Here is a 27655-nt window from a genome sequence, read left to right as displayed (position 1 = left end):
AACCTGTCTATGATCAGAATTATATTAATCTGTGACATTTTAGGTCAGAGTAACCATCCTATAAAGTTGTGCCCAAGGCTATGCAAATAATGCGCATCAGTAGCATATTGTGATTTATTGTGATTTATTGTGATTTGTGAATTCCAAACAGGCAGTAACAAAGTGGTACAAAAGTTACATTTTATTTCATGGTTATTAGTTATTAAATACCAAATGTTTTGGGGGGATATTAGGCCTACTGAGCCCAATAACCCCCTGATGAAAGTAAATTAGTCTATAATCTACAGGGTAACGCAGTAATTTAATAGGATCTGTATGAGCTCACTTCTCTTTATGCACTGCCTTTCCAACCCAGGAAAGTTTACTTGAAAGGGTTTTAGGTAAGAGATTCCTATGCCACCCCTCTCACCCCTGCTGTCCCCTGCCCATCCCACTGCCCAATGTGGTCTCAAAACTTTTCGTATTTTCCTGTACGCAAATCTGGAATATTCCATTTGTTATGGTGCTTTAAGAGAGCACACCACTTTGTACAGCGCAGCAGATTCCCATAGCGGGCTTAGTCTGCTTCAGGTAATGGGCGAAGGTTTGCTGCAATGTGTGTGAGAGAAAAAGCTGACACCAATTTACCCCTGTATAACATAGGACTATAATGTTTGACATAGCATCAAATTTACTTCAGGTTTCAAAGGACTTTTGTTTTTTGCATTATATGTTATGGTTCATATGGTATGTATTAATTTGTGAACATCCATCATCCATTTTGTATGATATGTTAGGAATTACAATTCATATGATAGGGTACGAATTGCAATTCGTACCATATGTTACAAATTTGCTAAATGTTTAATATTTTATGAATTTGCAAAACGTATGCTATATTACGAATTCCAATTTGTTGTTCCTAACGTTAGCTTGGTTGCTAGTGGTTAAGGTTAGGAGTTAGGTTAAAGTTAGGGGAGGGGTTAGCTAAAAGGGTTAGGGGAAGGGTTAGCTAAAAGGGTTAGGGTTAGGGCTAACATGCTAAGTAATTGCAAAGTAGCATAAATGCTAAAGTTGTCCATGATGAGATTTGAACACACAAACTTTGGCCTGCTAGATGTTTACATTATACGCCCACCCATCTACTTTGACCAACCACCCTATTTTTAAGTAACCTTCTGTCTTATGTAACCATACCAAACGTAACACACCATACACTTGGCTGTATCCCGGATTTACGTTTACTATGTTACGTCTAGTCTATGAGACCAGTCTGCACTGCCAGGCGCAGCTCTCATGGCCACGTTTCAAAACTCTTTGTAGGCTAGGCAAACTAACACTCTGAAGACAGTGGATGTTCGCCTAAAGACCGTGAATGTAATATAACAGTTAGTTTCAGAGCTCTCCTCACTCATTGCGGTCTCGTCGCCCAGCAACACAGCGGAGAAGGTAAAGTATTCCAGCTAAAACTAACAACTGGGACTGACCAGCTCCGCCAATTTTTTTTTTTTTAACGACATTGTTTTATGTATCTGTGGGACACGGTTAACTGATCGCTGTTGGTAACAGTGTTTGTCTACTGTTGTCTGGTATGTAGTTCTGTATGATATTGGATAGTCCGAAGCTACGGATTGCACCCCTACAGACGGCTTAATTTAGGCTAATGTAGGTGAGTGTTCCATTCAATTTCAGCACATTACTTTAAAAAAAATGTATTCGGTTCTAAAATTAATACAAGGCCTATCTAAAGAATAATTATGTTTTATTATGTATGTTATGTATTATTATATAGGCATATATATTCCATAGAAATGATGTTAATATGTCCTAAATGTCGACTATTCTTCATTAATTTTAACTGTTCGATGAAGAAACTGTGTAGCATGCCTTTGCCCATTGATTTTGGGACCTGTACCCCTTGCCCCATTTACAGACATAGCCTCGACCAGACCGACAGCGTCATTGCATCAATGCTGCATAATACATTCTACAGTCAAACTTTTTTTCATTATGCAATCCAACATTTTTAGTAGATATGTGCAGTGGTGTAGTGCTATTTTTTTTTTAGGTGCCGGGAGCGCAAATATATTTTTTTAATTAAGTCATAATTTCTCAATCAAAGTTTGTACCATCAAATCAAATGTATTTATAAAGCACCTTTTACATCAGCAGATGTCACAAAGTGCTTATACAGAAACCCAGGCTAAAACCCCAAACAGCAAGCAAAGCAGATGTAGAAGCACAGTGGCTAGGAAAAACTCACTAGAAAGGCAGGAACCTATGAAGAAACCTAGAGAGGAACCATGCTTTGAGGGGTGGCCAGTCCTCTTCTAGCTGTGCCTGGTGGCGATTATAAAAGTACAGGGCATTAAGACCAGATCGTATTTTTCAAGATGTTCAAACGTTCATAGATGACCAGCAGGGTCAAATAATAATCACAGTGGTTGTAGAGGGTGCAAAAGTGGAGTAAATGTCAGTTGGCTTTTCATAGCCAAGCATTCAGAGGTAACCATACCTGGTAGAGAGAGATAGAGAGAGAGTGAGGGAAAGGTGTGGTAGAGAGAGAGAGAGAGAGGGAAAGAAAGAGAGAGATAGAGAGGGTCGAAAATAGTATGTTCGGGATAAGGTAGTATGTCCGGTGAACAGGTCAGGGTTCCATAGCCACAGGCAGAACAGTTGAAACTGGAGAAGCAGTTGAATATTATAATGGAATATACATAAAAATGCATCCTCCAATTGCAACATCTGCCTATACCCTCACGTATTGTCTCAAGAAAATGTTATATATTTAAAACCCTCAATCACCAAGTTAGGCATACCTAATTTCAAAATAGGCCATCATCACTGTCAATCCTGAATGATAATTCTTCACATTTTACCAGTGAATTAGAGCCGATGGTGTTAACAAACTATTAGCCTTTCTTGTATTTATTTTGTTTTAATCAAAACATATCCTGCCTAGTGGCACACACTGTTGAGTTATGGCCGCATGACAAAATAAATGTGCCTATTCAACTTCAGTTAACCATCCTAAAATCTCACCAGAAATTAGGTGTTTTTGGTGTAACAGTAACGTTATAGACCGACTATGCTATGCTATTATATTTGGTTTTGTTATGTAAAATACTCATTCATCATTATGTGATCTTGCAGGACACTTCAGAATATTTTTTCCTGAAATATTTTTACCAGCTCCTTGTATTCTCAAATTGAAAAAAGGCACTCCAGCAGCACTACATCCCTGGATATGTGTCCAACAAAAGTTAAACATTTACGTTTTGTTACTATTTCATACAATTTGATGTATACGTATGCACCACACAGAACACACTGCAACTGCCTCTGCAATGCAATGCTGCAAGGCTAATGCAGCGTTCCATTGGAAATTAATGTACTTCTGGTGTACCAAAACACAATGACGCTGTCAGTCTGATCAAGGTGTTAGGCACTAGGCCTATATATTACATCAATCAATCAATCAAAATCAGTAGATGTCACACAGTGCTATACAGAAACCCAACCTTCAACCCCAAACAGCAAGCAATGCAGATGTAGAAGCACAGTGGCTAGAAAAAACTCACTAGAAAGGCAGAAACCTAGGAAGAAACCTAGAGAGGATCCAGGCTCTGAGGGGTGGCCAGTCCTCTTCTGGCTGTGCCGGGTGGAGATGATAAGAGTACATGGCCATTAAGGCCAGATCGTTCTTCAAGATGTTCAAATGTTCATAGATGACCAGCAGGGTCGAATAATAATCCGTGGTTGTAGAGGGTGCAACAGGTCAGCACCTCAGGAGTAAATATCAGTTGGCTTTTCATAGCTGATTATTCAGAGGTCGAGACAGCAGGTGCGGTAGAAAGGGAGGGTCGAAATCAGCAGGTCTGGGACTAGGTAACACGTCTGGTGAGCAGGTCAGTGTTCCATAGCCGCAGGCAGAACTGTTGAAACTGGAGCAGCAGCACGAACAGGTGAACTGGGGACAGGTAGGAGTCATCAGGCCAGTTAGTCCTTAGGCATGGTCCTATGGCTCTGGTCCTCCAATAGGGGAGAGAGAGAGAATTAGAGGGAGCGTACTTAAATTCACACAGGACACCAGATAAGACACCCACTTTGCCAAAGTGCAGCCCCCACAACACTAAAGGGACATCAACAGACCACGAACGTACTACCCTGAGACAAGGCTGAGTATAGCCCTCAAAGATCTCCTCCACCACACAAGCCCGAGGGGGCACAAAACCGGACAGGACAATCACGTCAGTGACTCAACCCCCTAAAGTGACGCACCCCTCCTAGTGACGGCATGGAGGAGCACTAGTAAGCCAGTGACTCAGCCCCCGTAATAGGGTCGGAGGCATAGAATCTCTCCCAGTGGAGCCCTCCAAGTAAACAGCAAGGGCGGTTCATCTCTCCAGTGCCTTGCCGTTCACATTCGCACCCCTGGGCCAGACTACACTCAATCATAAGATATACTGAAGAGATGAGTCTTCAGTAAAGACTTAAAGGTCGAGACCGAGTCTGCGTCTCTCACATGGATAGGCAGACCATTCCATAAAAGTTTAGCTCTATAGGAGAAAGCCCTGCCTCCAGCTGTTTGCTTAGAAACCATAAGGAACAATAAGCAGGCCTGCGTCTTGTGACCGTAGTGTACGTGTAGGTATGTACGGCATTACCAAATCGGAGAGATAGATAGGAGCAAGCCCATGTAATGCTTTGTAGTTTAGCAGTAAAACCTTGAAATCAGCCCTAGCCTTAACAGGAAGCCAGCGTAGAGAGGCTAGTGCTAGTCAAGATTCTTGCAGCTGTGTTTAGCACTAACTGAAGTTTACTTAGTGGTAGCCGGAGAGTAGAGCATTGTAGTAGTCTAATCTAGAAGTGACAAAAGCATGGATTAGCTTTTCTGCATCCTTTTTGGACAAAAAGTTTCCGATTTCTTTCAATGTTACGAAGATGGAAAAAATATATTCTTGATATGTTCGTCAAATGAGACATCAAGGTCCAGAGTAACACGGAGGTCCTTCAGTTTTATTTGAGACGACCGTACAACCATTACATAGGTGACAGGTTTGCATGTTGGGTTAGTTATTGCACACAAACAGAAATTATTAACCTTTTACTCATATTTCACTCTGGTTAATGTTTTACATGATTAAGTAACCACACATGATTTGTTCCTGCCAACCAGTATCACTGGTTACTTTATCTCAGCTCGGTGCAGTCATTTCAGACTTGCAGTCTTCATAACTAGAATACTCATCTGAAAAATAAATAAAACATCTATTTGTACAGAGTAGACTACTTCCTATTTAGTTTACAGTAACAAAACTGTGCTGCACTACACATTCCCTAAGAGACCAGAGCACCCAGGAAAATTTCCACAAGCAATGAAAATGTTCTCCACATACTCTGCCATTGCAGAGATCTGTACTTGGAAAATGTTAACATCATGTATCCAGCACGCTACATTTAGGGCACTACCAAATCATTTTTTTATCCAAAGCTTGGAAAGAAAACAAGTAAGCGGCCAGTATGATGCAGGAAAACTTTATTGAACAGGTTATATTTACTTGACAGTACTGTTATGTCAGTCATTGCTCAGTTATGACAATTGGGTACTTTTTCCATCACAAACAAAAAGAAGAAAGAGGCCTTTTGTAATGCAGAGAAGACCTTGTACTCAACGACATACTTACATTACAGAGGTAGGTGCAGATCAGCATATCTAAATCATACAACCGGTTTTCCTCAATGTCTTTTACACACACACACACATACACACACGCGCACACACACACACACACATACATGCACACACACATACACACACACACACACACATACACACAAACATCACACATACATACACACAAACATCACACACACACACACACACACACACGCACACACACACACACACATACACGCATACATACACACACACATACACACACACAAACATCACACACATACACACATACATACACACACATACACACACACATACATACATACATACATACACACACACACACACATACATACACACACACATCACACATACACACATACATACACACACACACACACACATACACACATACATACACACACACACACACATATACATACACACATACATACACACACAAACACACACACATACACACATACATACACACACACACACACACACACACATACATACACACACAAATACACCAAAACATCACACACACACACACACATACATACACACATGGGCATGATGTGATTCTCCCCGTCCCTTATAGCGGGCGAGGAGAATCCCTCCGACTGTATAGATGTCTAAGTCGACTGTAACTCCTCCAGCTCTTTCCCTACAGTAGGTAGCCTACAATGTTCCAAAATGGTTAATTGTTCATTGTTGTCTCATTGTTATAAAACTTTATCTCATGTTCTTTATCTCATGGTCTTTATCTCATGTTCATGTTTTGATATGCTTTAAGATTGTAATTTTGAAAACATTTTGAAAACTTTTGTCTGCATGTGTGAAGTTCAGTTGCAAAACTTAAGAAGAAAGATGGCTTGTGCTAAATCATTGGTTAGATAGACAACAGTGGCATCTACTGTCTGCTGTCAATGCTTCTGAGCAGAGAGAAACTCTTTCAAATAATAGACTGCAGTGCAAAACAGAAAGAGAGAACAGACTCTACTTCAGCTCTCATTTTAGATGAAAAGCATTATGCAATTCCTGTACAAAATGTAGTGTCCCAGCTGTGTTTTACAAACTGCAAATCATCTGCTCTCCTCCAGTGACTTAGCTATACAGTGGGTATCCACCCCCCATGTTGCATTACAAAGTGAATTGAAATTAATTTCATTGCAATTTTTTTTGGTCATTGATCTACACAAAATACCATAATGTCAAAGTGGAAGAAAAAATTCTAACATTTATTTTGAAATTAATGAAAAATAAAACACTAATATACCTTGATTAGATAAGTATTCACCCCCCTGAGTCAATACATGATAAAAACACATTTGGCAGCGATTACAGCTGTGAGTCTTCTTGGGTACGTCTCTAAGACCTTTACACCCTTGGATTGTGCAATATTTGCCCATTATTCTAGTCAGTATCTTTCAAGTCTTGCCATAGATTTTCAAGCAGATTTAACTCAAAACTATAACTTGGCCACTCAGGAACATTAACTGTCTTCTTGGTAAGCAACTCCATTGTAGATTTGGTCTTGTGTTGTAGGTTATTGTCCAGTGTCTGGTGGGTAAAGCAGATTGAAGCAGGTTTTGCATTTAAGCCCATAAATCTTTTCCTTTGCTGTGTTTTTTTCCCAGTAATACTTTAGTGCCTTGTTGTATACATATGCATGTTTTGGAATATTTTTATTCTAAATATTTGTATTCTTATTTTCACTCTGTTACATAGGTCATTATTGTGGAGTAACTACAATGTTGTTGATCCATCGTCAGTTTTCTCCCTTCACAGCCATTGAACTCTGTAGCTCTTTTAAAAATCACCAATGGCCTCACGGTGACATCCCTGAGCAGTTTCCTTCCTGTCCAGCTGCTCAGTCCAGAAGGACGACTGTATCTTTGATGTGTCTGGGTGGTTTAATACATCATCAACAGCATAATGATTAACTTGACCATGCTTAAAAAGCTATTCAATGTCTGATTTGTTATTGTTACCCATCAACCAATCACTCCCCTTCTTTATAAAGGTTTCAAAAAGCTCCCTGTTCTTTGTAGTTGAATCTGTGCTTGATATTCAATACTTGCCTGAGGGACCTTACTAATGTTGTATGTATGGGGGACAGAAAAAGACATAGTAATGTCAACCCCTATTATTTGTAAAGAACAGGAAGGCCTGCACGCTGTTTATGCGCCCAATTCACTGCTTTATTGACAATGTTTCTATCAGCAACTGTCATGTGACTCCACACCACTCTTCAACGATGAGATGAACTACAAATTGAAGGCTCTTGTTGAAAGTGGAGACATTACGCAAAAATAATATAAGTTCATGAGAGTAGACATTCCAATCACGAGCGTTATCCATGCCTTACCAAAAAATTCTCAAACGATTGGATAAGCCACCAGGGAAACCTACTGAAGAAATTAGTCTTCAATAAAGACTTAAAGGTCAAGACCAAGTCTGCATCTCTCACATGGATAGGCAGACCATTCCATAAAAATTAAGCTCTATAGGAGAAAGCCCTGCCTCCAGCTGGTTGCTTAGAAATTCCTGGGACAATAAGGAGGCCTGTGTCTTGTGACCGTAGCGTACGTGTAGGTATGTACGGCAGGACCAAATCGGAGAGATAGGTAGGAGCAAGCCCATGTAATGCTTTGTAGGTTAGCAGTAAAACCTTGAAATCAGCCCTAGCCTTAACAGGAAGCCAGTGTATAGAGACTAGTACTGGAGTAATATGATAACATTTTGGGGTTCTAGTCAAGATTCTAGCAGCCGTGTTTAGCACTAACTGAAGTTTATATAGTGATTTATTCGGGTAGAGAGATCAAGGTCCAGATTAACGCCGAGGTCCTTCACAGTTTTGATGTTGTCACGACTTCCACCGAAGTCAGTCCCTCCTTGTTCGGGGGGCGTTCGGCGGTCGACGCCACCGGCTTTCTAGCCATTGCCGATCCACTTTTCATTTTCCATTTGTTTTGTCTTTGTTTTCAACACACCTGGTTTCTATTCCCCAATTATATGTTAATTATTTAACCCTCTGTTTCCCCCATGTTTGTGTGCGTGTTTGTATATAATGTTCAGGTCGTTACTTGTTGGCTGGTATTGTTTGCCGGGTTCGTTATTACGCCCGTTATTTACGAGTGACCGGTAATTTCACGCACCTTTAGTATTTGTTTTATACTGGTGCTGTTCGCGGAATAAATTACCTTGTACACTCATCTCTGCTCTCCTGCGCCTGATTCCATGCACCAGTTACCCACAGCCTGACAGAAACACGCACCTCAAATGGAGTCAGCAGGAGCAGTTACCCCAGCACTAGGGGTTGAGGAGCGCATCCAGCAGCATAAGGCGACGCTACAACATCTCGGCACCGCCATGGATCGCGTCCTACAGACGATGGAGCGCTGGGAGAGAAGAGGAGTTCCTCCAGCGCCTCCACCAGCACCACCAAGGACACCACTGATCACCCCTCCTTCACCCGGTTCCAGTGGGATTCGGCTCTCCCTTCCGAGGGAGTACGATGGGAAGGCAGCGGGTGGTCAGGGTTTCCTACTCCAACTGGAGCTTTACCTGGCGACTGTGCACCCGGCTCCTTCGGGCCGTGAGAGCGTGTCCGCCCTCATCTCCTGTCTCTCAGGTAAAGCCCTGGATTGGGCCAACGCCGTATGGGAGGAACTGCCGGTCGGTGCTGGGGAGCTGGGGAGGTTGCTGGGGAGGTTCCTCTAGGTGTCGAGGCAGCAGACAGGGCACTCTCGTATCACCCCAGGTGAGTCGGTACCAGGCTCACCCAGAGCCCCCTGTTGCTCACATGTTTTTGTTTATTAATTTTCCTGAGTTTTCCCCGCATTCCGAGCATAAGGTGCTCCTAGATTCAGGCGCAGCTGGGAATTTTATTGACAGATAATTTGCCCATAGTTTAGGGATCCCCATTGTTCCTGTGGATATGCCTTTCCCTGTGCGCACCCTAGATAGTCGACCATTAGGGTCAGGGGTAATTAGGGAGGCCACCGCTCCACTGGGCATGGTTACGCAGGAGGGTCACAAGGAGAGAATCAGTCTCTTCCTTATTGATTCTCCTGCGTTTCCCGTAGTGCTGGGCCTACCCTGGTTGGCCTGTCATGTCCCCACTATTTCGTGGCAACAGAGGGCTCTCACAGGGTGGTCACGAAAGTGCTCCGGGAGGTGTTTAGGGGTTTCCGTCAGTGCTACTACGGTGGAAAGTCCAGACCAGGTCTCCACCGTGTGCATCCCCTCTGAATATGCCGATTTGGCTCAATTACCACCCCATCGACTGGGGGATTGTGCGATAAATCTCCTGGTAGATGCAGCACTTCCTAGGAGTCACGTGTATCCCCTGCCGCAAGAGGAGACGGCGGCTATGGAAACATATGTCTCCGAATCTCTGGGGCAGGGGTACATTCGGCCCTCCACTTCACCTGCCTCCTCAAGATTATTTTTTTTAGAAAAAGAAGGATGGAGGTCTGCGCCCGTGTATTGACTATCGAGGCATCAACCAAATCACTGTGAGGTACAGTTACCCGCTGCCTCTCATCGCCAGCACGGGGTGCGCTTCTTCCTAAAATTGGATCTCAGGAGTGCTTACAACCTGGTGCGTATCCGGGAGGGGGACGAGTGGAAGACGGCATTTAGTACCACCTCAGGGCACTATGAGTACCTCGTCATGCCGTATGGGTCTTCCAGGCCTTTGTAGACGAGATTTTCCGGGTCCTGCACGTGCAGGGTGTAGTGGTGTATATCGACGTCATTCTGATATACTCCGCTACACGCGCCGAGCATGTGTCCATGGTGCGCAAGGTGATTGGTTGACTGTTGGAGCATGCCCTGTACGTCAAGGCTAAGAAATGCCTGTTTTTTCAACAGTCCGTCTCCTTCCTAGGTTACTGCATTTCCACTTCAGGGGTGGAGATGGAGAGTGGAGGTGGACGCGTCCGAGGCTGGGATAGGAGCCGTGCTCTCTCAGCGCTCGGGTACGCCACCAAAGCTCCGCCCCTGTGCCTTCTTTTCGAAGAGGCTCGGCCCGGCGGAGCGAAACTATGACGTGGGGGACCGGGAGTTGTTGGCTGTCATCAAGGCCTTGAAGGCGTGGAGCCATTGGCTTGAGGGGGCTAAACACCCTTTTCTCATCTGGACCGACCACCGCAATCTGGAGTACATCTGGGCGGCGAGGAGACTGAACCCTTGCCAGGCAAGGTGGGCCATGTTCTTTACCCGTTTTGTCTTCACCCTGTCCTACAGACCAGGTTCCCAGAATGCTAAGGCAGACGCACTGTCCCGAATGTATGACACAGAGGAGCGGCCCATGGATCCCACTCCCATACTCTCGGCCTCTTGCCTGGTGGCACCGGTAGTGTGGGAGCTGGACGTGGACATTGAGCGGGGGCGTTACGTACAGAGCCTACTCCCCCCCCAATGTCCAGCTGGGCGTCTGTACGTTCCATCTGCTGTCCGCGACCGTTTGATCTATTGGGCCCATATGTCACCCTCCTCTGGTCATCCGGGCATCGGTCGGACAGTGCGCTGTCTTAGTGGGAAGTACTGGTGGTCCACTTTAGCTAAGGACGTGAGGGTTTATGTCTCCTCCTGCTCGGTGTGCGCCCAGTGCAAGGCTCCTAGGCACTTGCCCAGAGGGAAGTTACAACCCTTACCCGTTCCACAACGGCTGTGGTCGCACCTGTCGGTGGATTTCCTAACAGATATTCCTCCATCACAGGGTAACACCCCGATCCTGGTCGTTGTGGATCGGTTTTCTAAGTCCTGTCGTCTCCTCCCTTTGCCCGGTCTCCCTACGGCCCTACAGACTGCGGAGGCCTTGTTTACACACGTCTTCCGGCACTACGGGGTGCCTGAGGACATGGTATCTGATCGAGGTCCCCAGTTCACGTCAAGGGTCTGGAGGGCGTTCATGGAACGTCTTGGGGTCTCGGTCAGCCTTACCTCGGGTTTTCACCCCAAGAGTTACGGGCAGGTGGAGAGAGTGAACCAGGATGTGGGTAGGTTTCTGCGGTCGTATTGCCAGGACCGGCCGGGGGTGTGGGCGGCGTTCATACCCTGGGCAGAGATGGCCCAGAACTCGCTCCGCCACTCCTCTACTAATCTCTCCCCCTTCCAGTGCGTACTGGGGTACCAGCCGGTTCTGGCGCCGTGGCATCAGAGCCAGATCGAGGTTCCTGCGGTGGATGACTGGTTTAGGCGCTCGGAGGAGCTCATGTGCACTAACAGCGGGCTGTGAGGTGTCAGAAAGTGAGCGCAGACCGCCACCGCAGTGAGGCCCCGGTGTTCGTACCGGGGGACCGGGACTGGCTCTCGAACCGAAACCTGCACCTCCGCCTGCCCTGCCGGAAGCTGGGGGACCATTTAAAGTCCTGAGGAGACTGAACGAGATTTGCTGCAAGTTACAGCTTCCCCCAGATTACCGTATTAACCCCTCGTTCTATGTGTCTCCCCTCAGGCCGGCGTTGGCTGGTCCACTCCAGGAGTCTGAGGTACGGGAGGTTCCTCCGCCCCCTCTGGCGTATGCAGTTCGAGCCATACTGGACTCAAGGCGTCGGGCAAGGGGTCTTCAGTACCTCGTGGAGTGGGAGGGGTACGGTCCGGAGGAGAGATGCTGGGTGCCGGTGGAGGACGTATTGGACCCTTCGATGCTGTCTCCATCTGGATCGCCCTGCGCCTCGTCCTCCGGGTCGTCCCCGAGGTTGGTGTCGGAGTGCTGCTGGAGCCACGCGTCAAGAGGGGGGGTACTGTCACGACTTCCGCCGAAGTCGGTCCCTCTCCTTGTTCGGGCGGTGTTCGGCGGTCGACGTCACCGGCTTTCTAGCCATCGCCGATCCACTTTTGGAGGGCTCGTAGCACTCACCCATCGCCTTGCGGGGGTGAGTGCTACGCCAGTATTCATTGATGACATATTCCTTCCATTCCATGACACAGCACAGGAACTTCATACATTTCAGTCCTTCATCAATACAAGCAGAGAACATCTGAAATGCACTCTCACCTTTGATGTGCATGGAACAAGTTTTATGGACATTTTGATTAATAACCTGTTATGGCTAGGGGGCAGTATTTTCACGGCTGGATAAAAAACTTACCCAATTTAATCTGGTTACTACTCCTGCCCAGTAACTAGAATATGCATATAATTATTGGCTTTGGATAGAAAACACTCCAAAGTTTCTAAAACTGTTTGAATGGTGTCTGTGAGTATAACAGAACTCAAATGGCAGGTCAAAACCTGAGAGATTCCTTTACAGGAAGTGGCCTGTCTGACCATTTCTTGAACTTCTTTGCCATCTCTATCTTTTACAAAGGATCTCTGCTCTAACGTGACACTTCCTACGTCTTCCATAGGCGCTCAGAGCCCGTGAAAAAACAGAATGTCGTCATCCCAGCCCCAGGCTGAAACACATTATCGCCTTTCTCAAGTGGCCGATCAAGGGACTGTGGGCTTAGGCGCGTGCCCTGGCTGCCCCCGTCTTTGTGATTTTTCCTCTGTTTGCCGAAAAGGAGATTCCCGGTCGGAATATTATCGCTTTTTACGAGATAAATTGCATAAAAATTGATTTTAAACAGCGGTTGACATGCTTCGAAGTACGGTAATGGAATATTTAGAATTTTTTTGTCACGAATTGCGCCATGCGCACGACCCTGATTTACCATTTCGGATAGTGTCTGGGACGCACGAACAAAACGCCGCTATTCGGATATAACGATGGATTATTTTGGACCAAACCAACATTTGTTATTGAAGTAGCAGTCCTGGGAGTGCATTCTGACGAAGACAACAAAAGGTAATCAAACTTTTATAATAGTAAATCTGATATTGGTGAGTGCTAAACTTGCCGGGTGTCTAAATAGCTAGCCCATGATGGCTGGGCTATGTACTTAGAATATTGCAAAATGGACATATCGAGTGCATAGAGGAGTTCTGTATCTATAATTCTTAAAATAATTGTTATGCTTTTTGTGAACGTTTATCGTGAGTAATTTAGTAAATTGTTAGCAAATTCCCCGGAAGTTTGCGGGGGGTATGCTAGTTCTGAACGTCACATGCTAATGTAAAAAGCTGTTTTTTGATATAAATATGAACTTGATTGAACAAAACATGCATGTATTGTATAACATAATGTCCTAGGTGTGTCATCTGACGAAGATCATCAATTGTTAGTGCTGCATTTAGCTGTCTTCTGGGTTTTTGTGACATTATATGCTAGCTTGAAAAATGGGTGTCTGATTATTTCTGGCTTGGTACTCTGCTGACATAATCTAATGTTTTGCTTTCGCTGTAAAGCCTTTTTGAAATCGGACAGTGTGGAGAGTCTTGTCTTTAAAATGCTGTGAAATAGTCATATGTTTGAAAAATTGAAGTTTTTGTATTTTTGAGGAATTTGTAATTCGCGCCACGCCTATCATTGGATATTGGAGCAGGTGTTCCGCTAGCGGAACGTCTAGATGTAAGAGGTTAAGAGGGAGGTGTTGCTTTAGCACGGACCTATACAGGAAGCCAACGAATGAGAATTCCCTGTTATGCGGAGATAGCTTCAACCCTGAAAAAGAGCCTCCCTATCAGCCAATACATTCACATACACAGGATCTGTAGAACACAGTGACTATGACAAAAAATCTCACTGTCTGGATGAGCGCTTTAGACAGTGGGGTTAACCAGAGGATTGGCTGCACGGGTCCGTTACAGAAATATGACCCAGGATGACAGCTTCACTCTCAAACCACCCTGCCCCCCTGACCAACGAGTCCAATGCTTTTTTCAATACTCCCCACTAGGCAAACAGTTCGACCACATCATTAAAAAAACACTGGCACATATTGAGCACTGACCCATACTGGAAAATACTTGTAAATAAACCAAGCAGGTAGTCTTCAGACGCGGCCCCAACATCAGTTAAATGGTGGTGAGGTCTGATATTCCACGGCTACCATGTAGCACCTTCCTAGACAATGTGTCGGACGGTAATTACAGATGTGACAGATGTACCCAGTGTAACTTTATGAACAAATGTTCAATCACCCCAATACGCTTAACCAGCATGGCTGTCACAGCATCACAGCACAGCTATCACAGCACAATGTTCAATCACCTCATTACGGACAAGGCCATTCAGATTCAGGGTTTCATCAAGTGTTCTATAAAAAATGTGGTATACCTTATCAAATGTATTTCTGGTTTATGCTATGTAGGAGAAATGAAACAAGCTCTTACAACGCATAGCAGAATAGGAGAACACAGGAGTAATATCAGGACTATTGATCAGAGAAACCTTGTGGCTGCGCTTTTAATGTTTGACCTGGTCCACCTGGCAAAAAAATGGCTACAGCCCGCAACCCTCAGTACTGGGGACATCATGGAAAGAATAGTGATTGACCACTACATCCCTGCCTTACCTTACGAGTTAAAGGTTGTCAGCCTGTGCAGTCCCACCACAGCGGACGGAGTGGTGGACCTTGTTGAGAGATGTCGAGCAACTGAAGAACTGCTCAAACCCAGTCGGCTGGACAGAACCCCCCCGGAAAGGAAGGCCTCAAAGGAGGAAGGAAGACATCTCAACTGCAGACTCCCCGGGTTTGGAAAGGGAAAATCCAAAGAGGGGATGGGAAACTTGGGCGTGTTTTCCAACATGAAGCAAAGACAAGTAATAGAGGGGTGGATACTGACATCCGAGAGTGCTATTGCTGTGGTGAAATTGGACACATCGCATGGAACCGTCCCAAGAAGGAGGAACCCATGCAGGTTGACATTTCCAATCTACACCATTGCCATGTCATGCTGCCCATGTCCAAGCCCTCCGCCACCCACCACACCTCAGTCAGGTACAGGTCCAAGGGAAGGAAGTTGATGCTCTTCTAGACTCCCGGAGCTTGGTCTCCCTCATCATGCCTTCACTATTAACCCAGCCGCAGAGAACTACCACTCCAACCATGGACATCACCTGTGTACACGGGGACACCAAAACTTACCCAACCGCAGATTTAGAGATTAACACCACCAGAGGGCAGTTCCGAAGTAACCTAGGGTTGGTTGAGAACCTACCATACCCCGTGCTACTGGATTGCGACTGTCCATATTTCAAGAATTGTGGAACGGACTCCAGGACAAAGGAGCTGGCTGTGCCAGTAATAGGGCATGCCAGGCATCCTTCACATTTTCCAGTGAAAAGAAAATGAAACCGCTACCAAACATCTCCCTGGCCTATGAAAAGAAAATTAGCAAGTTGCTACTTACTTGCTGACTTCCGTAGCCGACACCCGAGTTCTCCTGGGAGAAGAAGGGGAAGGAAATGACAAAGAGGCAGGTAACCCAGTGGGGATAAATGGGCCAGAAATGGTGGGAGGGAAGGAACAGGAAGCGCAGGCTTGGGAATTCTGATGCCAATGACATGTTCCCTCCTGAGTTAACACAGTATAGGGGAAGGTTTGGTACTGCTCAGCTGGAAAACCCCACACTACAGAACGCCAGACAGAATGTCAAGGTAATCGATGGGGTACCTATAAATCCTGCTCATGTCCTCACCTTTCCCCATTTTTCAATGAGAAACCATCTCTTATATACCAGTACACAAAGTCCCATGACGTCACCGTGGAGCGGCTGTTGGTTCCTACCCCGTTTTGGCGTACAGTGCTGAACCTGGCCCATAGCCACTTTGTTGGGAGGACATTTACAGATAGGGAAAACACAAGAACGGGTGTTGCAACGTTTCTTCTAGCCGGGGGTGTATGCGGATATGGTAAGGTATTGCCAGGGGTGTCCTGATTGTCAGAGAACCTCCCCCTCCCGGATTTACTAAATCCTTTAATCCCATTGCCAGTGATAGATACGCCATTGGATATAATTGCTATAGATTTAATTGGACCCTTACCACGGTCGGCAAAAGGGTTTCAACATATACTGGTCACAGTTGATTATGCCACCAGGTATCCCGAGGCTATCCCCTGCATAGTGCCAACACCAAGAGCATCGCCAGAGAGCTGCTACAGATGTTTTCCAGGGTAGGTTTACCCTGAGAGATCCTGACAGACCAAGGTATGGTGTTCATGTCCAAGGTGATGAAAGATTTATGTAAATTGCTTCAAATCAAACACTTGCGCACATCTGTATATCACCCCCAGACCGACGGCCTAGTCGAGAGATTCAATAGAACCCTGAAATCCATGCTCAGACGGACCATTGAGTGGGATGGGCAAAACTGGGACCAGCTGTTGCCATTTTTGATGTTTGCCATAAGTGAGGTACCCCAGGCATCCACTGGTTTTTCCCCATTTGAGCTATTGTTTTCCCACAGGCCCAGGGGATTGTTAGATGTGATGAAGGAGAACTGGGAACAACAGCCCAGCCCCCACAACACGGCCATAGAACACATTGAAGACATGAGAGAACACGTTTACCAGAATAAAGGAACTGAAGATTTCAACATGGAGTGAACCCCAAAGACCAAGACTGGAGGACTATCCACTGATGACGACGTATTTACTTTGTTTGAGTTTTGTGTATCAGGAACGCTGCCGGTACCTGATCTTTTTTTAATTTATTTTTTATTTTGGGGGGCTCAAACTCATTAACCTGTCTGAGCTAGGGGGCAGTATTTTCACGGCCGGATGAAAAATGTACCCAATTTAAACAGGTTACTACTCTGGCCCAGAAACTAGAATATGCATATTATTAGTAGATTTGGATAGAACACACTCTGAAGTTTCTAAAACTGTTTGAATGGTGTCTGTGAGTATAACAGAACTCATATGGCAGGCAAAAACCTGAGATAAATTCAAGCAGGAAGTGGAAAGTATGAGAATTGTAGTTCTTCTTTTGATTCTCTATCGAAGCTACAGTGTCTGTGGGGTGACATTGCACTTCCAAGGCTTCCATTGGCTGTCCCAAGCCTTCAGAAAGTGGTTTGAGCCTTCTCCTGTCTCTGGGCAGAGTATAGGAGCTCAGTTACTGAGTGGTCTGCCTGGCAACAAATGGATTGGATATGCGCGGTCAGAGCACGCCGTTCCTTCTTTTTCTTCTTGAATGAATATGCTATTGTCCGGTTGGAATTTTATCGCAATTTTACGTTAAAAATACCATAAAGATTGATTTTAAACTGCGTTTGACATGCTTCTAAGTACGGTAATGGAACATTTTGACTTTTCGTCTCTTGTTCCGCGCTCGCGCGTTATGCCTTTGGATAAGTGATCTGTACGCACGAACAAAACGGAGGTATTTGTACATAAATATGGATTATTTCGAACAAAAACAACATTTCTTGTGGAAGTAGCAGTCCTGGGAGTGCATTCTGACGAAGATCAGCAAAGGTAAGAGAATATTTCTAATACTAATTCTGAGTTTAGTTTGCGACGAACTTGGCGGGTGTCTGAATAGCTCACCGTGATGGCTGAGCTATGTACTCAGAATATTGAAAAATGTGCTTCCTCCGTAAAGCTATTTTAAAATCTGACACAGCGGTTGCATCCAGGAGCAGTCCATCTATAATTCTTTAAATAATTGTTATATATTTTGTCAACGTTTATGATGAGTATTTTTGTAAATTGATGTGCACATTCACTGGACGTTTTGGTGGGAATACATTTTCTGAACATCACTCGCCAATGTAAAATGCTGTTTTTGGATATAAATCTGAACTTTATCGAACAAAACATACATGTATTGTGTAACATAATGTCCTAGGAGTGTCATCTGATGAAGATCGTCAAAGGTTAGTGCTTCATTTAGCTGTGTTTTGGGTTTTATTGACACATGTCCTTGCTTGGAAAATGGCTGTGTGATTATTTTTGTCTATGTACTCTCCTAACATAATCTAATGTTTTGCTTTCGCTGTAAAGCCTTTTTGAAATCGGACAATGTGGTTACATCAAGGAGAAGTGTATCTTTAAAAGGGAGTAAAATAGAAAGTTGAATTATGACATTTTGTTGTTTTTGAATATGCCGCCCTGATATTTCACTGGCTGTATCCCGCTAGCGTCCCACCTAGCCCATAGAAGTTAAGAAGGAAAGAAATTCCATAAATGAACTGTTAAAAGTTAATTTATTGTATTTCTTTCCTTCTTAATGCGTTTGAGCCAATCAGTTGTGACAAGGTAGGGGTGTGTGGCGGTTTCGGCGCCATGATCATGGTAAGGCAGGGTTTACATATACAAGCACACACCACCAGTCCACGTGAAGGGTTAACACAGTAAAAAAAAAAATATATATATTATTTGATATGCATTCCAGGTGACTACCTCATGAAGCTGGTTGAGAGAATGCCAATAGTGTGCAAAGCTGTCAAGGCAAAGGGTGGCTACTTTGAAGAATCTCAAATATAAAATGTATTTGATATGTTATTTCATAGTTTTGATGTTTTCACTATTATTCTACAATGTAGAAAATAGTAAAAGTAAAGAAACTCTTGAATGAGTAGGGGTGTCCAAACTTTTGACTGGTACTGAATGTCACATTGATTTGTCTTGTCATCCAGGTCTCCACTTGTTCATTTTGTATATATTGATATGAAATTATTAGAGGAACACAAGTAGTTCTTGTAATAGGTTACTGTAATTATATCTACGGCCTGCGCGTAATGGGCGGGTATTCCAACAGTTTCTAATGTAATCTTTTTTTTATGTTGCCTACTGTAGGTTTTAACTCGGCCTGATTTTGTTTAAGTGATAATGCCAGAGAAGCCGTGTTTGTGGAAATCGTGCCAATATATCCTCCAAACACAGGCTTCGAGGGCATTATCACTTTTATACAATGGGTTACCAACATATTAAAATAATGATTTTTATTAAAAATGTTATTTTGATGAATTTATTCATACTATTTCATCCTTCCACAAGATATAGTCCCGACACAAATCTCGGGTTGCTACCCACGCCGGCTGGCCAGCTGGTCGTTCGTTCTATCAGTTTGGTTTCCAGAGAAGCGACTCAGTAATTGTCTTTTTGTTCTGTATCTATGGACGAAACCCACTCGTTCGCTCTAAATGTTCCATTGCTTTCTCGAAAGGCAACGTTCTTATACCTTTCTTGCTAGCTAGTCAACTATGGCTAATTTACAGTCACGTCAAACAGTGCAGCGAAAATAACAACTGTAGCTGCATTTGTTTAAGCTGTTTTCTAGTGACATTTATTTGGATATATCCATCAGGACACTGTTGTTCAGAGGAGCTATCCAACAACACAGCTAACGCAATCACTTCAAACTGAAGCTGGAAAGACTACAAACTACCTGCATTTCGTTTCGTTTGAACTTTTTTCAATTTACTTTTCTTTGTATACATCTATAAAAAATTATGCCAGGTGATTCATGATTTCGACTAGCTGAGAAATGCTGCCTGCCTGTCTGTTTCGTCCCGATTCCCGACACGTTCATTACTATGGGATGGCTGGAGATCGAATTGGAATATTGAAACAATGTTGCAAATGTCGGAGAGACAGACCGCAAGGTTTATACAAATCTCCGCTGTTGAAAACTAAATGTTAGTCTAAAAGGAAGGTGGGATATTGTTTAGATGTTTTTAATAGTGTCGATCAAGTAAAATATTGCCTGGCTGTGCTGATGACAGTGGATTGCGTATTCAGATTGAACAGAGTAAATAGGAATTTTAAAGTCATAGATTTAGCCGGTGGTAACTTGTGGAATAGACACTGACTGGAATGCGGTTTTAACCAATCAGCATTCAGGATTAGACTCACCCGTTGTATAAATGTATATAATGCTTTTGTGATTAATTATGATGGACTATGCGCAAAAGTGAATTGAATTGTTTCCACACCTACCATGCGTCATGTGCGTAATGGTCATGTGAGGAGAAATGTGTACATTTTGGATGTGACCACTCAATCTGTTTGACCTTATGAAAATCTGGTTCGGATCGAAACATCATCAATAAAGCGGTGAATTGCAGACCTTCCTGTTCTTTACAGGTATTCTTTATTAGCCCAGCACCTTAGGATGTGCATATGACCACAAACTTTGTCCATGTAATTTATGTGATTTGTTAAGCTAAATTTTACTTTTGCGACAACTATATTTTAGTAATGCATTTTTATTTGTAGAATTGTATTCTCACTATGGAGTATTTTGTGTAGATCAATGACAAAAAAAATTACAACTAAATCAATTTTAATCCCACTTTGTTTAGCAACAGTATAGTCTGAATAAATACACCCCTGACCAGAGAAAGGGGACAGTCTTCCACCTGATGGTGAAACTCTAGTCGCTTCGCATTATTTCTGCCTCATGCACAAATTCATGTTGTTTCCATGACCAGAGAAAGTGAAATATTCCGTTATTTGAAAATATACACAAACGTGTTGCTAATAATAAAAACAAAAACTCAGGCCTATCAACACATTTGGCTACTCATTCATTGCAGCTGCAGCACAAGTGGAAGAAGGGAGAAGCACATTTTGTAAAAGTGTTGACAGTGCTGAAAAGAAACTTAAACATGAACTCCCATTTTTTTTCTTCTAAAAAGCATTTTTAAAATTTATTCTTTTAATTCTGATTTTTCAGCATCCCTACTTCTATGCTCTTTGCTGTATTCTTTAACAGTGTGTCTCTGGTCATCGCAGTGCTAGAGGCGTCACTACAGACCTGGGTTCGATCCCGGGCTGTGTCGCAGCCGGCCACGACCGGGAGACGGTGCACAATTGAGGCAGTGCACAAATGTCCCAGCATTGTCCGGGTTAAGGGAGGGTTTGGCTGGCTTGGATGTCCTTGTCCCATCGTGCTCCAGCGACACCTTGTGGCAGGCAGGGCACATGCACGCTGACTTCGGTAGCCAGCTGTACATGATTCCACCGACACATTTGGTGCAGCTGGCTTCCGGGTTAAGTGAGCAGTGTGTCAAGAAGCAGTGCAGCTTGGTGGGGTCGTGTTTCGGGGGACGCATGACTCTCGACCTTCACCTCTCCCGAGTCCATACGGGAGTTGCAGTGTTGGGACAAGACTGTAACTACCAATATGATATCACGAAATTGGGGGTAAAAATAAAATTACAAAATACATTTCAAAAATAAAGGCTAGTAGGCTAGTATCAAATTTTGCTGCGGGGTTGTGGTACACTGGCAATGTAGGAACGGTCATTTGAGCTTTCCGATTGGCCAGCGCAGTAGGTACACTTGATTTATCTATTAAGTTCCACCGGGTAGGCAGAGTTTGTACCTCCAGACAAATTAAATGGTTCAAAATGGGAACCCTGACTAACTGGCATGCAGGACTTCTGAATCAAGTGCACTTACTACCAACAGCGAAAGATGAATACAAATTTTAAAAAGCAGCGCATGGCTTTATCGTTGGCTTTTCAACAGAAATGTTTGGTGAGCGACTAGGAATACCTTGAAGATCGACCAGTCGATCGCAATTATCCGGTTGGGAACCACTGTCTTAAGATAAATGCACTTACTGTAAGTCAATCTGGAGAAGAGAATCTGCTAAAAGACTGAAATGTTTTAAATGTTTTACATACAGTTCTCATATTAGTTTATTGAATTAAAAACGTTTTTTTTAAATATTGATGTCACAAATGTTTCATTTGTACATTCCTTTATAAAAAATGTAATTTTTTGTTACATTATTTGTTTCACTGTATAAAACGTAGCAGTACAACTTATTTCTCGATGAGCAGATAAAAAAACATGATTATTTGTCTCTCTGAAATGAAACCATCAAGTGATAGATTTTAAACAAATATGTCTGTCATTAAACAACTCTATGCCATGATTAGCGAAAAACACGCATTTCTTTCATATTTGTTTTTAACAATAAAAACAAATTTACCAATATTTCTGAAGATGTGTATACATAGCATTTTGGAATGAAACTCTTAATATGCCTCTCCTTATTCTCTCCCTGCCCTTTCTCTCTCTCTCTCTCTGCCTCTCTCTCTCTCTCTCTCTCTCTCTCTCTTGCGCCCTCCCACCCTCCTATAAATTCCCAGCAGCTCACACAGAGAGTCTCCGGCATGCCACGCTTCAGACTGACGCCACCGACCGTGGTTTTCCTGCTGCTTCTGCAGGGAGTGGCCGTGGTGCTACTGTTTGGATGGTATGTCCAGGTCCTCCCTTGTGGTAGCCCTCCTTCCCAGGGCAAGGTCCACGTGCTCCTGCTGTCCTCATGGCGGTCTGGATCCTCCTTCCTGGGCCAGGTGTTCAGCCAGCACCCATCTGTCTTCTACCTGATGGAGCCATCGTGGCATGTGTGGACCACTCTGCAGATGCCTGGAGCCCGGGCACTGCGCATGGCGGTGAGAGACCTGATGCGCAGCGTCTTCCAGTGTGACATGTCTGTCATGGATGCCTACACTCCGGCCCAGCACAACATGTCAGCCCTCTTTATGTGGAGCCACAGCCGTGCCCTGTGCTCTCCCCCTGCCTGCCAGCTCACACCCCGCCACCTCTTCAGCAACGAGACAGAGTGCAAGCGGAAGTGTGACAGGCCTGGCCTGCAGGGGGCAGAAGAGGCCTGTCGGACCTACAGCCATGTGGTGCTCAAAGAGGTGCGCTTCTTTGAGCTGGACTCCCTGTACCCTCTCCTGCAGGACCCCACTCTGGACCTACGTATCATCCACCTGGTGAGAGACCCGCGGGCCGTGGCGCGCTCCAGGGAGCAGTCAGCCAAAGCCCTAGTGAAGGACAATGCCCTGGTTCTGGAGCAAGGCAACACCAAGGTGGATGACACACAGTACCGCGTCATGCAGGAGATATGCCGCAGCCACATCCGCATCCACGAGAGGGCCATGCTCAAACCTCCAGACTTCCTACGTGGACGTTACAAGATGGTACGCTACGAGGACATGGTGAGAGACCCCTTGACAGAGATCGACAGTATGTATCAGTTTGTGGGGCTGGAGATGACACAGTCGCTACAGGAGTGGATCTATAAGGTCACCCACGGTAAGGGCAAGGGCACCAAGAAGGAGGCCTTCCAAATCACCTCCCGCAACGCAGCAGACGTCTCTCAGGCTTGGCGTACTACTTTGCCCCATGACAAGGTAAGGAACATCCAGGAGGTGTGTAAGGGCGCCATGTCTTTGCTGGGGTATAGGACTGTTGACAGTGAGAAAGAACAGAAGAAACTTGACGTGGACCTTCTGACTCCCCGTGAACGATATCACTTCAGCTGGCTCCCTTCCAAAACTGACAATACGAACAATGAGTAGATAATATTTTCAGAGACCAAATCCCACTGAAATCTATTTGTGGGAATGAGAACAATGCAACTATTCACCATCAGGAGGGTGTCAATATCCATCCCCTAAGGGAAAATGGAACTGGAAAAAGAGCTGGAGGCCAGTATTGGTTAGGGGTTAATGCAAAGTTCCCCAATAGGTGATTCACGGGACATAAAATATTGTCAAATCACCAGGAAATCAGCTCAAAGTGATTTTAATTTCGGAAATTCCCAAGTATTTCCACTAATAAATAGAGAGGCATATGTGATCGTATCCCAGTGTAATCAAGGTTTGAAATGATTCTGTTTTTGTCAAATACTATATCTGTTTGGGATTCTTGCGATCAGTTATTCCGGCCCCCCTGACCATCCGCTCAAGGAAAAATCAGCCCAAGGCTGAATGTAATTGGGGACTCCAGGGTTAATGCATGTCAACGAGATATAGATCTGCTTTGGTTTATGTTTACAGAGACTAATGGTTATGTTGTTTTATTTTCTCGATCCTAATCTTTATGTCATTGTTGTAATGTTCTATAGAGTACTGAAATAATGGTTAGTCTTTGGGGAAGGAATGGAAGAGTTAGGCAGTGGGATATATCTTAAATCACATTGATTTCCAACCTACACATACCGGAGCTAGAGATGAAGCCCAGCTCCGTGGCATGATGTTATTCCCGACCAGGGTTTGAGAAGGAGCTGCTGTACTGTAGCCGTCAGTGAAGACTGATGATAAACCCTCTCTCTCAATCACAACCAGTTATGCTCAGAATGTATTGTAGTTTGAAGCACCAGATGAAAACACATTTACAAGTGTGCATGTGAGAAAGGGTGCAACTCAGTTTGTGTGTGTGAATGCCTGTGTGTTTGTATCGGTTTGGTGGTCTATGAAAGTGGATTTATGGGTTTTGTTAGTGTGTATATAATTTTATATAAACAGGTACTCCACGGTTTAGTCCAGGATTAGACTTAATCCGTGTCCGGGAAACCTTGCAATGAGTGTTGGTCAGTGCCTTTGTTTAACGCCATAAGATCATTAATCAAGAATAGAGTGACCTTTTACATACAACACAGCATTCTTACACTACAAAACAGTTTTGACACAGCATTGTTAAAAATGAAGCAATGTTATGACTTTGTTATGTCTTTAAAAAGTTTATGCACCCTGCTCTTTGTTTAATTTACATTTCCATAGTGTTGAATATCAATGACATATTTTAACTGAAGGGCATAATTAAATGTGGAATGTCCTCAAATATAGCTAAATAAAGGTTAAATAAATTTTTTTAAATAAATATCTTTCTACTTACATTGTGACTGGTACTTTTAGGTGAGTCTGCTATGAAGTTTGCTATCCATGCAGTCGTCACACTTTAATATGGCTCCCAGTATAATGTGAACAAATCCCCTGCTATGTAAGTTATGTTGTTATTCATTAGTGTAGAAAATAATGAATTTGGTTAAAATGATAGTGGTCTGATGCCACCACTTGATTTGACATTCTCACCTAGATCTGGCTATGTTATACTTTGTTTTGTACAAATGACAGTAAGAATGCTTACTGTAGGCAATGCTAATGGAATAATCTTAATTTTCCCAATGTAATTATCTAATAATAACCAGATGATTTTATTTGATTATGGTGAGATTATGATGTACTGGTGATTTCTGAATTGATTTTGTTTGACCTGTTGATTTATTAGCAATAAATATTACATTTTATTAAATTAGTCCTTATTTGCCCCATATTTTACTCTTTGTTATTTGCTGTAAATAGATTTGGTGGTGTTTGGTTGTGGTATGCTGGACAGAAGGCATGTTGACTGTAAATGAAGACGTAGGCTAATTTGCTGGTACAGTAGACCAGGGGTCTCCAACCTGTTCTAGCATGACAGCTACTTTTAAAATATGAAACATGTTGCGAGCTACACATTTTTTTTTCTAGCTTTCAAATAGGCACATTCTTCTCTTCTCCTCTCCCCTGCAACTCTTCTCTGGGTCCTTGGTGTACAAGAGAAAGTAATGCACTGTTTTCTGTCAATATTCCAGCTAAAATGATGGTTAATTAACAACTATAACTATAAAATGTTTTATATTTTTTCCAAATTCTGTTTTATATTTTCCCATATTATGATTTCCCGGTTTTATTTTTTCTGGTTTTAGATTTTATTTTTCACTCAAAATTACAAATGCTCATAGAGAAACAACGAAATTATATGTTCTGATTCCATGTCAATGCTTAAATCACACCAGAAGTAAACATTTTGTGTAATTAGTGTAATTCCCCTTTAATTGCGTATTTGATCCTTCAATTGCGCATCTAGCCAGTGAGGAATGTGCCATCTAATGTGCCGGTTTAGCAATGGTTCTGTACTGCTGCTGCTCATTTCATGGCAAATTTAGCAAATAACAAATAATAACAAACGATATACTTATTACTCATGATATACTTCTGCTAGGTAAGCCAACTTTGCAGTTAACATTTAATTGAGAAGGTTATGGGGAAACTATTTGCTAAACATGGGTGGGACAATGTCAATGTTACGTTGATTAGATACTGTAGTTGCTGGGAGCCTGCGGTGTCTGATACTTGGGAGATTTATTTATGACCGTTTGCGGTGGAACACTTTCAGAATTGTTTGGAGCTCGACCTGTTGGAGACCTTGTATAGACCTACCTACCTGACACATTTAAAGGTGAGGCATATTTGTGTGAATGCATGATACAACAGCTCCCTCTGCTAACAGAGATCATTCATTGGCGCATGCTCTTAGACGCTGTCGGGTAAATGGTAGATACAGATAAAGGAAACACTTGAATAAATGAAGGATGCGAAGTATATTGAAAGCAGGGGCTTCCACACAGGTGTGGTTCCTACGTTAATTAAGCAATTAACATCCATCATGCTTAGTTAGGGTCATGTAAACAAAGCCCAGTTTCCCATTCTTTTGGCTAACATGGCTAGAAGAAGATATCTCAATGAGTTTGAAAGAGGGGTCTCAGAGGAGCATAGGGGGTTTAAAGGGTGTGTGTGTGTGTGTGTGTGTGTCTCAGTCACCAGATCTCAACCCAATTGAACACTTATGAGAGATTGTGGAGCGGCGATTGAGACAGTGTTTTCCACCACCATCAACAAAACACCAAATGATGGAATGTCTCATGGAAGAATGGTATCACATCCCTCCAATAGAGTTCCAGACACTAGAATCTATGCCAAGGCGCATTGAAGCTCTTCTGGCGGCTTGTGGTGGCCCAACACCCTATGAAGTATGCATGTTGGTTTTTCCTTTGGCAGTTACCTGTACTTTACAGTGCTTGACATGACCCCCATCTAGTTAAAGTACAATAACTTAGCATCACGGTATTAAGTATAGGGTTCCTAATTGACATTTCAAGTGAAACATTTTTATTTGTCACCTCACCACACTTAAAGAGGTGTTCCAGAGGATGAAAACAACCTAGTTATTTTTTAAACCTCCCGTTTTGGACTTTATGTATGGCTCATACATGCATAATAAACCATCTGCAGTCCTCTCCCAGAGGAGAAAGGCACATAATCCTTATATTTTTTATCTGGCATCATTTAGTGCCTGAGATATGTGCTCGTTCCTAGTGAGCACATGCTTGGAAGCGAGTGGGATTGCCTGGCTACATGCACTTACCATTAGTTATTTTGATAACAGCGAAAATTCATTGAATACTTCGATCAAATCCATGCATCATAAGTTGGAATACATTTAAGATTAGAAGTAAGGTCTGTTAGACCTCTGTAGTTGTTTAATTTCGCTCTTTCAATAGGCTACATTTCTCTG

The 27655-nt window shown here is 43.5% G+C and overlaps 1 protein-coding gene across 5 annotated transcripts; it reads left to right on the top strand.

Annotated features, from left to right (window-relative positions):
• Positions 1-1251: 1251 nt before the first annotated feature.
• chst6 (carbohydrate sulfotransferase 6) lies at positions 1252-25570 on the top strand. Of its 5 annotated transcripts, none has more exons than XM_014148926.2 (3): positions 1252-1428; positions 1577-1648; positions 22618-25570. In XM_014148926.2, exon 3 carries the CDS (start codon positions 22639-22641, stop codon positions 23833-23835), a length of 1197 nt encoding a protein of 398 aa, XP_014004401.1. In that variant the 5' UTR covers positions 1252-1428; positions 1577-1648; positions 22618-22638; the 3' UTR covers positions 23836-25570. The 5 variants fall into 5 exon arrangements, with proteins under 5 accessions (XP_014004401.1, XP_014004400.1, XP_014004398.1 ...); XM_014148925.2 differs by having other exon boundaries at positions 22615-25570; XM_014148923.2 differs by lacking the exon at positions 1577-1648.
• Positions 25571-27655: the final 2085 nt, after the last annotated feature.

The sequence above is a fragment of the Salmo salar genome, chromosome ssa16 (assembly GCF_905237065.1).
Source record: "Salmo salar chromosome ssa16, Ssal_v3.1, whole genome shotgun sequence".
NCBI classification, from domain to species: domain Eukaryota; kingdom Metazoa; phylum Chordata; class Actinopteri; order Salmoniformes; family Salmonidae; genus Salmo; species Salmo salar.
This window is presented reverse-complemented; position numbering and strand designations above follow the sequence as displayed.

What these genes read in the sequence shown, in the direction of transcription:
- chst6 (XM_014148923.2), top strand. Translation starts at nt 22,639, where the DNA reads ATGCCACGCTTCAGACTGACGCCACCGACCGTGGTTTTCCTGCTGCTT.